The sequence below is a fragment of the Mauremys reevesii genome, linkage group 8 (genome assembly GCF_016161935.1).
Source record: "Mauremys reevesii isolate NIE-2019 linkage group 8, ASM1616193v1, whole genome shotgun sequence".
NCBI classification, from domain to species: domain Eukaryota; kingdom Metazoa; phylum Chordata; order Testudines; family Geoemydidae; genus Mauremys; species Mauremys reevesii.
Genome location: NC_052630.1, coordinates 44,014,026 through 44,030,032, shown reverse-complemented (window position 1 = coordinate 44,030,032; position 16,007 = coordinate 44,014,026). Strand labels below are relative to the sequence as shown.

Here is a 16,007-nt window from a genome sequence, read left to right as displayed (position 1 = left end):
GCCGCGCCGCTTCTTCTAGAGGAGCCCGGCGCCGGTCCCATGACGTCACTCTCCTGTGGCGGTCGAGTGGGAGGAGTAGTGTGTCACTGTCAGGTGCTTCAGTTCCCCGGGCGCCAAGAGGGAGAGGTCGGCGCGCGCCAGCAGTCAGCGCTGCGGGGTGGGCCAGGGGGGATCAGTATCATGCAGGGCTTGTGGGATCCTGGCAGGGCAAGATAGAGGTAGTCACATGGGATCAGCTTTGTATGAGTCAAGAAGCAGCAACCAGGTGATGGGTAGGGTGACCAGATAGCAAGTGTGAAAAATTGGGATGGGGGTGGGGGATAATGGGTGCCTATATAAGAAAAAGCCCCAAATATCGGGACTGTCCTTATAAAATCACGTGTGAAAATTTGAAGTGTCAGGCTATTGACCCCTCCCCCCAGTGCTTAGGGAAAGCGGGGTCATGTGCACTGCTTGTGGAGAGAAGGTTGAGGGGGTCTCTCACAGCACAGCCTCATGGGTGCAGAAGGTGATGCTGGTGTGCACTGCAGGCTTATTGGATTCATCATGTGTAAAATAGTCCTTCCTAGAAATCTTCATTGTAGGTCAGAGTAAATCATCCACCACATAGGATGGATTTAGCCCACATGAGGTATTTATCTGAATCCCAGTGCAGATTCAGAAGCTGCAAAATGCAAGCTGTGGTTTAAAAGAAAAGCGCCCCATATCATTGTTCACAAATTGTTACAATGATCCAGTGTATACTTAAACAGTCTTGGGCCCAAATCCTGATTTCAGTGCGCAGCAGCTGGCTAGATTTAGCCCTTTGTCGTTTTACATAAATTCTCTTCAATCTAAAGTCTGTATTTTTCTAATTTTGGCCCCAATCCTGCAAATAATCCTCACTATACATATAATAGGATGGGGTCTAAATTAGCTGTAACACTCAAGAAAGATTTTGGGAGTCATTGTGGCTAGTTCTCTGCAAACATCTGCTCAATGTTCTGCAGCAGCTAAAAAAGCTAACAGTATTAAGAACCATTAGGAAAGGGATAGCTAATAAAACAGAAAATATTGTGCCACTATATAAATGCATGGTATGGCCATATATTGAATACTGTATGAAGTTCTGGTCACCCCAGCTGAAAAAAGATATATTAGAATTGGAAATGGTACAGAGAAGGGCAACAAAAGTGATTAGAGGTATGTAAGAGCTTCCATATGAGGAGAGATTAAAAAGACCAGACTGTTCAGTTTACAAGAGAGACCTAAGAGAGGATATGAGAGAAATCTATACAATCATGAATGCTGTGGAGAAAGTGAAAAAGGAAGTGTTATTTACCTCTTACATAACACAAGAACTAGGGGTCACTTAATGAAATTAATAGGCAGCAGGTTTAAAATAAAAGGAAATAGTTCACACAATGCACAGTCAACCTGTGCAACTCATTGCCATGGGGTGTTGTGAAGGCCAAAAGTACAACTGGATTCAAAAAAAGAATTAGATAAGTTCCTGGAGGATAGGTCCATCAATGACTATTATCCAATATTGTCAGGGAGATAACCCTATCCTCTGGGTGTCCCTAAACTTCCAGCTATCACAAGCTGGGACTGAATGACAGGGGATGTATCACTTGAAATTGCCCTGTTCTTTTCATTCCCTCTGAAGCGTCTGGCATGGCCACTATCAGAGACTGTATGTTTAAGGGGCAACATTTCTTCTTGTGCAGACAGCCACAACTCTGGACAATAATACTATCCTAAGAGCTTTTCTCAGAGAAGTGCATACAAAAAGTTGTATTAACATAATATGTTTTTATAAAATGCTGCTTTTTTATTATTCTTTTTCATGTTGCTTGCTTATCCTCATATTGTCTTAATAAAAGTTAGTTGCTATTTTCTCCAAGAATTGTTCCATCTTTAAAATAGTGTTAAATTATTTCCTTAATGTGTGAGAACTGGGTTATGGAAGTGATGTTTGCATGTTATTGGTGTGATTCCTATTTGTATTATGGGTAGTGACCTGGAAGCCCTAACCAAGGGCTAGATCAGTGGTTCCCAAACTGCAGGGTGCAGAGGAACATTGGGGGAGGGGGGTGGAGAAGGGTCCAGACCAGCCGCCATGGAGGGCGGGAAGGCGTGCTACCCAGCACTCTGGGTGCCACTCTGCCCCTGGCCCTGCCCCACCCCAGCTGCAGCGTGGCTCTCTCCCAACCCTGGGCCTCAGCTCCAGGCTCCCAGTTGAGGTTCCAGGGTGGGGGGTGCGGACAGGTTCCATTATGGGGGGGGGGTGATGGAAAATGTTGGGGACCACTGGGCTAGATGCTACCCCAACACATGACAAGAGACAGCCCCTGTTTCGAGGGTTTGCACTGTAAACACTCAGAGTGAAGTGACTTGCCCGATGTCATGCTGGGGGGGGGGGCCGAGCCAGAACTGGAACCCAGGCGTCCTGGCTCCCAGGCCGCTGCTCTAGCCACGAGGTGCGCACCCTGCAAGGCGCGCTCCGTGCCTTTCTCCTGATTGGCCAGGCACAAATCATGGCAGCCCCGCCCCCGGCAGCCCGGCCCCGCCCCCTGTGGAGGGTGCATCAGTCGCTGTCGCCGCCGTTCCGGCACGTCGCCCGCGAGGAGTCAGGCCGCCAGCCATGCCGGGACTGCTGCTGGGGGACGAGGCTCCCAACTTCGAGGCGGACACCACGCAGGGCCGCATCCGCTTCCACGATTTCCTGGGAGACTCGTGAGTAGCGCAGGCTGGGGGACCCCGGGCTCCTGCCCGCCCGCCCGCGGCCCGGGGTAGGGGACAGGGACCCGCACCGCCCCGGGTTGGGGGGCGGAGTTCGGGATCTGCGGGGAAGGGCTGGGTTGCCAGCTCTTGGGGGGCCGGCTGGCTTCTCTTCTTTCTCTCGGGGGGGCTGTAGGGGTGGGGGCGTCTCTTCCTTCTCTGGGTGGTGCTATAGGGTTAAGGGGTCTGGGGGGTTCCTCTTTCCTTCTCTCGGGGGGGCTATAGCGCTAGGAAGTGCGGGGGGAGAAGTGGCTGGGCTCTTTTCCTCAATGGAGGGTAGGGGATAATGGCTGACTGTGGGGTTAGCTGGAGGGCTGGGTTTTGTCCTCTGCACAAATGGTATCAGGCACATGAAGAAACTTGGAATAATTTTATTCCTGACTCCACATCCCCCCCAAACCCGAGCCTGTTCTCTCTTTGCCCAGCTCTCTCTCTCCCTCCCTTCCTACACACACAGGCCTTGCCTACACCAGAAAGGAGAGTATGCCAGTATAGTTTATACTAGTGTCCCTGTGTCTGCAGTTGGGCTATTGCTGGCATAACCTTTAAAGTATTGACCAAAATTCCACACACCCAGTTCTGTTCTTGCTTGTACCAGTGTTGATCTAGAACAGGGATGGGCAAATATTTTGGCCCTGAGGGCCACATCTGGGTAGGGAAATTGCATGCAAGGCCATGAAAGTAGGGCTGGGGCAGAGGGTGAGAGGGGGTGCAGTGTGCAGGAAGGGGCTCAGGGCAAGAGGTTGGGGTGCAGGAGGGATGCAGGGTTTATGAGGGGACTCACGGCAGGGGGTTGAGGTGTGGGAGGGGGCTCAGGTTTGGGGTGCAAGAGGGGTGTGGTGGGGGGCTCAGGGCAGGGGGTTGGGGTGTGGCAGGGGGTTGGGATGCAGGAGGAGTGCAACCAGGGAATCAGGGCAGAGGGGTGGGGTGCAGAGGGGTTCAGGGTGCAGGCTCCAGGTTGGCAGCAGCATGTCATGGGTCTAAGGCAGGCCCCCTGCCTGCACTGGCCCTGTGCTGCTCCCAGAAGCGGCTGGCACAATGTCCCTGCCTCCCTGGGGTGGAAGGGCAGAGGGCTCTGCGTGCTGCCCTCACCTGTGGGTACCTTCCCTGAAGGGGGCACTGCCTGCAGGTGAAGGCAGCATGTGGAGCCCTCTGTTTCCCCCCCCCCACACACACACACACACACTCCCCTAGGGGCTTCAGGGACGTGGTGCCGGCTGCGTCCAGGAGCGGTGCAGGGCCAGGGCAGGCAGGGAGCCTATCTTGGCGCCATGGGGGTGGCAGTCCTGTGGGCCAGATCCCCAAGCTGTAGTTTGCCTACCCGATCTAGAATAACTGATTCAATGGTGTCATTCCAGATTTAAAGCAGAGTAGCTGAGAGCAACATTTGACTCATGATCTGGCTTTTCATTCTGTTTCTGTATAGGCTTTTCTCCTTGTGTTCATGGTGTAGGTCAGGGGTCCCCAACGCGGTGCCCGCGGGCACCATGGCACCTGCGGGGGCATCTTAATGCGCCCGTGTCTTGGCCCCCAGGAGAGCACCCGCCAAAATGCCGCCGAATTTCAGCAGCATTTCAGCAGGGAGGCCTCTGGATGACGCCGCTTGCCATCGACAAGTGACGTCATCGAGAGGCATTGCTCCCGAATTTTGTCGGCGACACCTCTCGATGATGTCACTTGTCGACGGCAAGCGGTGTCATCGAGAGGCGTCGCCGCCGAAATTCGGCGGCATTTCGGCGGGTGCTCCACCGCCGCAGTGGTCCTTCGTCTGGCGCCTGCCAGACGAAAAGGTTGGGGACCACTGGTGTAGGTAAATTTGTTGCATCCCAGTGTCACAAATGAGTCTGATTCTCCTCTATAACGGTTACGTGATCTGAACAACTCAGAGCCATGTTGGGTTTTTCTTCATGTTTCACCTGGACCTTCCCCAAAGTTCAACATGTCCAGAAGGCTGATGTGCCTGACTTGAGAGGAAGAATATTACAAGAACTGTCTCATGATGAGATCCCTTTCCAAAACTAAGTACAGGAACTCCTCACTTAACATTGTTATGTTCCTGAAAAATGCGACTTTAAGCGAAACAATGTTAAGCAAATCCAATTTCCCCATAAGAATTAATGTAAATGAGGGGGTTAGGTTCCAGGGAAATTTTTTTCACCAGACAAAAGGTGTGTGTGTGTATAAAATATATATATATATATATATATATATATATACACACACACACACACAGAATAAGTTTTAAACAAAGGATTTAATACTGATACACAGTGATGATGATTGTGAAGCTTGGTTGAGGTGGAGGAGTCAGAAGGAGGGATATTTCCCAGGGAATGCCTAACTGCTAAATGATGAACTTGCAATTGACTGAGCCCTCAAGGGTTAACTCTCACACGCTACCTGGCAGCAGGAATGGAGGGTGGGGAGACAGCATCCCACCCTGTGTGTGAGAGAGATGTGCATTTCCCCTCTAAGTAAGCTGACCCTACTCTTTAGTACACTGCCTTGTTAATTAGATCAGCTTTGCAAGCTCTCTCTATCCTGAGACCTGTCCTGTGTCCCCCCTGCTCTATGGAAGATGGGGTAAGCGGGGTGCAGGAGCAGGGGGGAGGGGGCCACCCTGACATTAGCCCCCCTCTTCCTCCCCTCCCCCCGCACAGCAAGCAGGAGTCTCGGGAAGCAGCTCCAAGGCAGAGGGCAGGAGCAGCACATGGCAGTGGGGAGAGGGACAGCTGAACTGCTGGCAATTGATAGCCTGCTGAGCAGCTGCTGCACGGGGAGCTTAGGGGAGCTGATAGGGGGCTGCCAGTCCACCCTGGTTCCAAGCCCCCACCAGCGAGCTGCAACTGGCTGCTCTTCCTGCAAGCAGTGGACAAAGCAGACGGCTGCCACTTTAAAGGAGCATGTTCCTTAATTGATCAGCAATGAAACAACGGGGACAACTTTAAGTGAGGAGTTACTGTATAACAAGAGATTGGGGGGTGAGGGAGGGTGGTGTGTCTAGGGCTATGCCTATACTTCAAGGTAGGTATGCAATGCTACTACACAAAAATAAAAGGAAGGAATTGTCTCCCTTATCTGTTTTATATTGGAAGTAATAGAGTAGTGTGGAATCTGTTGTTGTTTCCTCTTAAGTGAAGAGGTTATCCCCTGTGAAAACAAGACCCGAATGAGAACTCTCAAAAGTATATGGGAACATACAGAAGGAAACTCTTACAACATTTAAAAAAATAAATAAGCATGTAATGGTCCTTGCCCTTATTGTGTATCTGTCAATCTGCAGTACAGTTCTGATCTTGTGTATTCACACAGATATTATGGACACTTGATTACACCTGAGGCACATTGGCTTCGGAATAAATAGGGGTCACATTGGCAAGAAAAAGTAATGTTCTGTCCACAAGCCCAGCTCTACCACAGGAGGCACCAAAAGGAAATTCCACTCTTCCCTTCACAATAGGATTGTCCTTCTCCCTTCTCGCATTTCTTTGGTCTGTGAAGAAATAGTTAACAATACTGACTGCTTTTAAAATTGTCATTAAGCTTCAGAGTTAACTCCTTAAATGCATACACACCTTTCTCACAGTGATTTCAAACAAGTTAAGGCCTCATCTGTAAAGAGAAGTTGCATCACTCTTGTTAACCTGATGCAAACCCCCAATGTGAATGCTTAAATAGACTAATATTTGGTTAATGCAAATCATTGTGACTTTTGTGTCTAGATAAGCTGTCGGGCAGAGGTTACTCCAGCTTGCATTAAATTCATATTAATCTTTCCTTAATCATAAGGACTAAAGACTTTTTTAAATGCTTTCATTTGGACAGCCTCCAGAAAAATGTGCTGGTTTGGTGACCCCAAGGAACTTGTCCAGTTTAACCCCTCTGAATAAGTCACCTTCTGATATAACAAAGACTTGAGCAACCTAGGGAATCCTTTCCTAAAGAAAAAGTAGTATTCTGCCCACAAGCCAGGATCCACACTTGAGATACCAAACAGGGAGACTGCTGCTCCTTTCACAATAGGATTGGCCTCTTCCCTCTCACATACTTCGGTCTGCACTCCGTCCTAAAGGGCCACTAGGCAGACACGTATCTTCCCTCTAAATCATTCCGCCAGCTTCACTGGATTGGTGCTCACTAAGTTTAAGAGGCCAATCTCCACCTGATCTATATCAGGTGAGTAAGATTGTGAAAGGTGTCTTTGAAAACCGCATGCCTGCAGTGAAGCCCTGCCCTGTTGAAGTCAATGGGAATCTTACCATTTAGTTTAATGGGGCAGGGTTTCACCCCAGTTTTCTGAGTGATGCTGTGACTTCACAACATCTTTTGGAGATAAGCTGCATACATTAAATAGGTGAGCAGCAATGCAGAGATTCTGAGACTAGCAGCTTCAGTCCGGCCACTTACTCTTCCGTACCTGAGTTTGTCCGTTGGGGTAAATGAGGCTTAGTTCATTACTGCTTGCACAGTGCTTTGTGACACTCTGGGTCCCTGAATATTGTATTTGTAGTGTGGGCAGATCCACAGATTTCATATCATGGGTAAAGTTTGTGACTTCTGGTCACACTACAGAGACCCAGTTACAACACAGTTGTCCCTATGCCCTTTTAAATGCAGCTGCAATATGGAATATATTTTCTGACAGAATTCAGAATTAAAAAAAAATGCCATTTTCAGTTTCTGGTCCTCCTGCTGTAGCATAAGGCAATTCTAGCGAGGTTTTAGTTTCCAAACACTGCAGCAGAATGTTTAAATCAAAACAAAAAATTTCAGTGAAGCTTTTAACTTTCTGAAGGCACGTCTATTAGTTTCTGTAAAAATTCTTACAAATCCTAAATGTTGGGACTAAGCTGTCTGGCCATCCCTTGAAGTTTGAAATAGGTATTTCCAGAGTAAGACAGGCTAATATTTTGTTTTTTCACAATCTACAGCTCAATGCATAATGTACCTTCCTGGTGAAGACTGCATAGGATCTAGACCAGAGATAAGCAAACTATGGCCCGCAGGCCACATCCGGCCCTCAGGACCATGGCCCTTGAGCTCCCTGCTAGGGAGGCTAGCCCGTGGCTCTTCCCCTGCTGTCTGCCCTCCCTCGCAGCCATGCTGCTGTGCGGGCAGCGCTTTGGGCGGTGGAGCATGTGCTCCTACGGAGCAGAGTGGCAGCATGTCTAGCTCCGGCTAGGGGGCACGGCTGCCAGACATCATGCTGCTCAGAGCAGCATAAGGGGGTCAGGGGGTTGTATAAGGGGTGGGGGTCCCGGAGGGCAATCAGGGGAACAGGGGGTTGCATAAGCGTAGGGAGTCCCGGGGTCGTTGTCAGGGGCGGTGTAGATAGAGGTCGGGGCAGTCAGGGACTGGGAGCAGGGGTTGGATGGGGGTGGGGTTCTGGGGTGTGGTTAGGGACAAGGAGCAAGGGGGATTGGATGGGTCGTGGGTTCTGAGGGGGGCAGTCGGGGGTGGGAAGTGGGAGGGGGCGGATGGGCTGGGAGCCAGACTGTTTTGGGGAGGCACAGCCTTCCCTACCCGGCCGTCCATACAGTTTTGCAACCCCAATGTGGCCCTTGAGCCAAAAAGTTTGCCCACCCCTGATCTAGACTGTCTGTTGCTCACCAGTGCAACACAGCAAGTACAGTAGATAAAAGGGGACTGATGATTTAGGTAACAGTAGTTACTATTCAGTCTAAAGAGCATGCATCTTCCGTAACACTAATAGGGAGCATGCTGTAGTGTAAAATACAAAGTGCTGAGCCCACATTGCCAGAACATGTGTTATCAGGCCAGTTGCTCAGTATCCAAGGATAACACTTACTGGTATGAACCAGAGTGGGATTTGGAAAGAACAGAATCCCATTTAGGCATTGAAACAGCTGAGTCATTTCTGACCTTGTGTAAACAAGCTCTAGTATTTCATGTCAGATTACTCATTAAATAACAAAAAAGGCAAACAGATCAGACAGTGGAGCGTGGGAACAAATCTGCATCTCTATACCCTGTTTCCCCAAGCGGGAAGTATAAAAGAATATTAACTTTCACGCTATGTATAGAACAATCTCAGCCCCAAAGCAATGTGACTGAAACAAAAAGCAGCTGCTTTGCCAGTTTGTTCAATAGCCATTGTCCAATGTTTATTCATCTGAGATTATAGTAACAGTCATTTCAAATGCGTTTTATAGGTCTGGGATGACAGCAGTTTCCTGGTAGGGCATTAAGAGGCAGTAATTTTCCAAGATAATCTGGTGGCATGAAATTAAGGAAGATTTAAGAGAGTAAATAGAGGACCTTTGCAGCTGGAGGCAGTTCATGTGGTGCTGGCTGTCAGGTGCACTGAATGGGGGACTAGAAGGAAATGTTAGATTTGGTAGTAAAGGAAGCAGGGATAATAAAAAGCTGAAATCTCTACGCTGTGGCAGGGCCACCATTATGTGACTTGATTTCAGCTGGAGAAGCCAATGTGATCATGACTGTCACTGGACTGCTGCTGGGCTCTTAGTGGAGTCTGATGGCAGCGCAAAACTCAGCCCTGCAGAAGGGGATGGTTTTGAAATGTTCATGTATGCCATGAGGAAACAGTCTGTCACCGTAGTGCCCAAAGCTTGCCACCTGAGGGCCAAATGTATTATTTCAGCAGACAGCCAAGGGGAGGGACAGGACTATGGGAATGTTCCTGGCACTGCTCTTGGGGCTGTAGTAGATGCTGTGGGAGGCCATGCACCACATTTCCCTCAGGTAGCAGCAGGACTGATGATGCAGAGGCCTCAGGGCACAGCTAAGGGTATTTGCTTTCCATTCATAATCAAACAAATATTCTGCTTATCACAGGTGCCCTACAGGGTCACAGACTAGGCACCACGGCTCTAGCACTAATAGCAGGATACTGGGAATCAAACTGGGTTCTCGTCTCTGTTCTATCATACCCTTCCTGTGACTTCCCATGTTCTATCTGTGACTATCCCAGAGCCTCAGTTTCTTTATCTGTGACATGGGTGCTCCCTCTTAGCGGTATGATCTCAGGTCATTATTGTATTTGCAGTATTTTGGCCTGGTCTACACTAGAATATTAGGTTGGTTTAACTACATCGGTCAACAGTGTGAGAAATCTACACCCCTGAGCGGTGGTGTTACACTGACCTAAATCCCCAGGTAGACAGCACCAGGTTGTTGAAAGAATTCTTCTGTTGACCTACCTACTGCCTCTTGGAGAGGTGGATTACCTACATCTACTGCGGTAGTGTCTACACTGAAGTGCTACAGCAGCATAGCTGTATTGCTGTAGCATTTAAGTGTAGACAAGCCCTTTGAGATCCTTGCATGGAAGGCATCACTGAGGTGCAGTTTTCTGTAAACTTGGGTTGCAGTTTTTATGCCAAGATTAGCAATGGTGGAGTGAATTGATTTCATTCCAAACCCAATCTATAAATTATGCAGTACTTATTTTAGCAATGCTTAGTATATTTCAAAGCACCCTACAAGGGAGGGATAAGACCATTATCCCACGTTATAGGTAGGTGGTGCTGGTGGAAATGAAGTGCACAAAGTTTATCTAAGTAGTGTGGAAAGTTAATTTAAAAAAATCCAGATCCGTCTGGGACTAAGGTTCACATTTACATATCAGAATAATTTATCTGGCCTTTGTCAGATAAAAATGAGTGTCCTCTCAGCTGACTGAACTTGGGGATGGAACAGACTGAGGTTTGCTGTGGCAGCAGAAGCAGTATACTGGCCTTGTTTGGCTGTTTAGGATGGTGGCTTTTGCATGCAGTTGAATCTAAAAATCCCTCTTTTTTTTTTTTTTTTTTAAATAGTTTATTGAGGATCCGGACACTGACCAGGAGCCCCAGCTTGTCTGTGTGTGTGCCGGAGAAGGGAATGTCCATAAAATCAGATTCCTATAAGTGCACCATTCTTCAAAATCCATTGCTAGGTTTCACAGTCATGGGTTTTCATAATCCTCAGCCTGTTACCCTCTGTACACACAGTTCAGCATTTGACCTTTCCAAGTATTCATACTGGACTACAAACTATTCTGCACCACTCAGCCAGCTAAATAAGCAAAGGAAGTAGGGCTGTCGATTAATTGCAGTTAACTCGCCCGATTAATTCAAAAATTAATTTGGATGTTTTTCTACATTTTCATATATATTGTATTCTGTGTTGTAATTGAAATCAAAATGTATATATTTTTATTATAAATATTTGCACTGTAAAATGATAAACAAGAAATAGTATTTTTCAGTTCACCTCATACAAGTGCTGTAGTGCAATCTTTGTCATAAAAGTGCAACTTACAAATGTAGATTTATTTTTGTTACATAACTGCACTCGAAAACAAAACAATGTAAGACTTCAGAGCCTACAAGTCCACTCAGTCCTACTTCTTTTTCAGCCAATCACTCGGACAAACAGGTTTGTTTATATTTGCAGGAGATAATGCTGCCCCTCTTCTTATTTACAGTGTCATCAGAAAGTGAGAACAGGCATTTGCATGGCAGTTTTTGTAGCTGTCATTGCAAGGTATTTATGTGCCAGATATGCTAAACGTTCGTATGCCCCTTCATGCTTCGGCCACCATTCCAGAGGACATGCTTCCATGCTGATGACACTTGTTTAAAAAAATGCATTAATTAAATTTGTAATACAATTCTCCCCCAAGTGTCCCCTATTCTGTGTTTTTTACTTGCATTCTGCCATATATTCATGTTATAGCAATCTTGGATGATGACCTAGCACATGTTGTTCATTTTAAGAACACTTTCACTGCAGATTTGACAAAATACAAAGAAGGTACCAACCTGAGATTTCTAAAGATAGCTACAGCACTCGACCCAAGATTTAAGAATCTGAGAGGGACAAGTTGTGGAACATGCTTTCAGAAGTCTTAAAAGAGAAACACTGTGATGTGAAAAGTACAAAACCCAAACCACCAGAAAAGAAAATCAACCTTCTGCTGGTGGCATCTGACTCATGATGATGAAAATGAACGTGCATCAGTCAGCACTGCTCTGGATCCTTATTGAGCAGAACCCCTCATCCACATGGTCGCATGTCCCCTGGAATCGTGGTTGAAGCATGAAGGGACATATGAATCTTTAGCGCATCTGGCATGTAAATATCTTGCAACACAGGCTACAACTGTACCATAAGTACACCTAGTCTCACTTTCAAATGACATTGTAAATAAGAAGCAGGCAGCATTATCTCCTGCAAATGTAAACAAACTTGTTTGTCCCAGTGATTGGCTGAAAAAGAAGTAGGACTGAGTGGACTTGTAGGATCTAAAATTTTACATTGTTTGAGTGCAGTTTTTTTGTAATAATTCTACATTTGTAAGTTGCACTTTCATGATAAAGTTATTGCACTACAGTACTTGTATTAGGTTAATTGAAAAATATATTTTTTTACAGTGCAACTACTTTTAATAAAAAATAAATATCAAGTGAGCACTGTACACTTTGTATTATGTGTTGTAATTGAAATCAATGTATTTGAAAATGTAGAAGACATCCAAAAATAGTTATAGATGGTATTCTATGATTGTTTAACAGTGTGATTAATCATGAGACAGCCCTAAAAGTAAGTGTAATTGGGAGTTACTTCCAATTTTATGTTGCTCCCCTTGGTGTATTTTGAAAATTGATAAGTCTGTAGTAGCCAAACTTGGCAGATTTTGTGCCTTATCTCTGCTCAACAGTTTGAGTTTTTATATTTCAGTGATGTTACAAGTTAGCTGCATAGTTTTCACCAGATAATATACAGTAATAAAAAGGTGCCAGCCCATTAAGTCCACTAACAACCATACTAAATACACTAATTCAGATCTACATGAGCTAAATTGTAACTTTTGTCCCTGGGTAAACACTGCTGTTGCAGATCAAATAAGGTGGAGGCTGCACAGGCTAATGTGGACTAATGTGTTTCATGCCTACTGTGGGTCAAGTAAAAAAAAAAATAAAATGCTGTGTGGCAAGTACTGTACGTATTTTGGGTCTGGATTTTTCTGAGATATACTTGGTGTTGGGATTACTAATGAGCTCACAGCATGAACTCCTGTCACGTTTTTAGCTGTTCTTGAGATCCCAGTTACCTAGCTGAGGGTAGCCGTCAGGCATAGACCTTCGGTGAGATGGGGCCTTGTCTATCCCGAGCATGTGAAGACAGACTCCGGCGGATTGAGCAGATGAGACCTTTTGGAATAAGACCAACGGTCATGAAGGCGGTTTCTGCAAGCGATGTGGTACGCTAAGAGCACGGCAAGACGCGAAAGACGCCTTGGTCAACCACTGCGCCCAGCCCATCTCCAACCGTCTCAACTTTTGTCCTGCCATTGGAGCAAGATGGAATCTGGGAAGAGAGAGTGAGGCTGACTATGCGCACCTCTCCCTCACTTTAATCCAATTCACGCGCAAGTCTTGACATCCCTCCAATTCCCGTAAACTTTAAAGTCCTGTGGCGATGGGCGAGCGACGAAGCAGCAGGTGTGGATACACTGGGAGCTGTAGCCGCGGACCTGCACACAGGCAGCTCAGGTCTAATGGTCGTCTTCTTGCTGACCGAAGCAACAGCTGGATTCGGCGTCTACCTGAGTGACTGAGCAGCCCTCTTTAGGACTGCACTGCTCACCTCCGTAGTAAGAGAAAGGGGCTAGAAAAGGTGCCCTAAACATTGTTTGCTTCATAGAACCCTGGCCAGCTTACTGCGGCTGGAGGGGATCCCATCTTATGCGGTCGAATAACAAAATTTCAAACAACAAAACGCAAGGTGACACCACTCATTATTGGTACATGGAATGTACGCACGCTTCAAGACAACCCCTCAGCAGATTGACCAGAAAGAAGAACAGCTCTGGTCGCCAGAGAGCTTGCAAGATTTATCATCGATATTGCGGCCCTGTGTGAAACTCATCTAGCCAACGAAGGTCAGCTCACAGAAATAGGAGGTGGTTACACATTCTTCTGGTGTGGACGCAGCAGTGACGAACGTCGTGAATCTGGAGTTGGCTTTGTGGTTAAGAATCATCTTGTCCGCAAACTTGCCAGTCTTCCCAAGGGCGTGAACGATCGACTCATGACACTGCATCTTCCACTACCGAGAGGAAAGCGAGTTATACTAATCAGCGCTTACGCACCCACAGTGATGAATCCGGATGAAGTAAAGGACAAGTTTTATGAAGATCTCGATGCCCTACTTTCATCCGTGAAGCGCACCAACAGGCTGATTCTACTTGGTGATTTTAACGCGAGAGTAGGATCTGATCACTCTGCCTGGGATTGCGTCATTGGAAAAAATGGAATCGGCAAATGCAACAGCAATGGCCTACTACTATTGAAGACATGTGCGGCTTATGATCTGATCATCACCAATACCATCTTCCGCCTGCCCACTCGCAAAAAGACGTCCTGGATGCACCCACGTTCCAAGCACTGGCATCTCATTGATTATGTCATCGTGCGGAGGAAAGACGGACAGGATGTAAGGGTGACTAAGGCCATGCCGAGTGCTGACTGTTGGACTGATCGTAGACTTATCATCTCTAAATTAAGCCTTCACATCAAGCCAAAGAGACGTCTGCAGGGAAATAAAGCTGGGATGAAAAAGATCAACGTCAGTAAACTGAGGAACCCCAACACAGCAGCTTCACTAGTAGAAGATCTCGACAACCAACTCTCAGAGCTGCAATTAGAGGAAAACGTTGAGAGGAACTGGGAACGCTTCCGAAATATTGTGCACTTTTCTGCACTAAAGGTTCTTGGACCCTCACACAGGAAACAGCAGGACTGGTTTGATGAAAACGACGAAGAGATCAAGGCTTTACTTGCTGAAAAGCACCGCCTTCACCGTGCTCATCAGAATGACCCGTCGTCAACAGCTAAGAAAAATGCCTTCAACAACATTCGCAGGACCGTACAGAGCAAGCTTCGTAAGATGCAGGACTCCTGGTTGAGTGCCAAAGCAGATGAAATCCAGAAGTTTGCTGATAGAAACGATGCCAAACGGTTCTACGAAGCCCTTAGATCCTTGTACAGACCTCGGCCTTCAGGGAGTTCCCCTCTACTGGACTTAGATGGTGTAACTCTCATTACTGAGAAGACTCTGATTTTACAGAGTTGGGCTGAGCATTTCCAATCCGTACTGAACCGCCCATCTTCCATCAATAATGAGGCGATTGACAGAATGCCCCAGGCGGTTATTAATTACAGCCTGGACGTTCCACCATCAGAGACTGAAACCCTACAGGCCATCAGTCAGCTGTCTAGTGGCAAGGCCTCAGGATCTGATGCGATTCCAGCGGAAATCTATAAGGATGGTGGTGCAATGCTTGTTGACAAACTCACTCAGCTGTTCCAGTCCTTCTGGAATCAAGGGTCCATTCCTCAGGAATTGAAAGACGCGTCCATCGTACACCTCTACAAGAGGAAAGGAAATCGAAAAGTCTGTGATAATCATAGAGGAATATCACTGCTTTCTAGCGCAGGTAAGATCCTTGCACGAGTGTTGCTGAATCGCCTGATTGACCACCTGGAACAGGGTTTACTACCCAAGACACAGTGTGGCTTCCGCAAAGAGCGTGGCACTGTGGACATGATCTTCGCAGTTCGACAGCTCCAAGAGAAGTGTCAAGAGCAGAATCGTGAACTGTATACCATCTTCGTGGATCTTACCAAGGCTTTTGACACTGTCAGTCGCGAAGGTCTGTGGCGCATCATGTCGAAGTTTGGGTGCCCTGACAGATTCATCCTGATGGTACGTCAGTTCCACGACGGCATGACGGCTTGTGTTCTGGACGACGGAGAAGCTTCAGAGGCCTTTCCCGTCACAAACGGCGTCAAGCAAGGGTGTGTGTTGGCACCGACCCTGTTCAGCATAATGTTTTCAGCTTTGCTGTCAGACGCCTTTCAGAACAGTTCCTTGGGAATCAGCCTGAGATACAGGACTGATGGGAAACTGTTCAACCTGCGAAGACTCCAGGCTGTCTCCAAAATAAAGGAGACTGTGCTAAGAGACCTTCTTTTTGCTGACGACTGTGCCCTGAATGCTGGATCAGAGCAGGAAATGCAAGCTAGCATGGATAAATTCGCAGCAGCATGCGATAACTTCGGCTTCCTCATCAACATAAAGAAAACCGAAGTGATGCACCAGCCAGCTCCGAAAGCCCAACACCAAGAGCCCACCATCATAGTGAAGGGACAAAAGCTGCAAGCAGTGGACCAATTTACATAACTTGGCAGCACCCTTTCTCGCGCAGTGAC

At 47.2% G+C, this 16,007-nt stretch overlaps 1 protein-coding gene across 1 annotated transcript in view; it reads left to right on the top strand.

The window, feature by feature from the left end:
- The first annotated feature begins 2,554 nt into the window (after positions 1–2,554).
- PRDX6 (peroxiredoxin 6) overlaps positions 2,555–16,007 on the top strand; it is a 29,497-nt gene continuing 16,044 nt past the window's right edge. Inside the window, exon 1 of the mRNA XM_039486063.1 lies at positions 2,555–2,718. Coding sequence (XP_039341997.1) covers positions 2,627–2,718 — 92 coding nt within the window. The 5' untranslated portion in view covers positions 2,555–2,626. The remainder of the gene's footprint in view (positions 2,719–16,007) is intronic.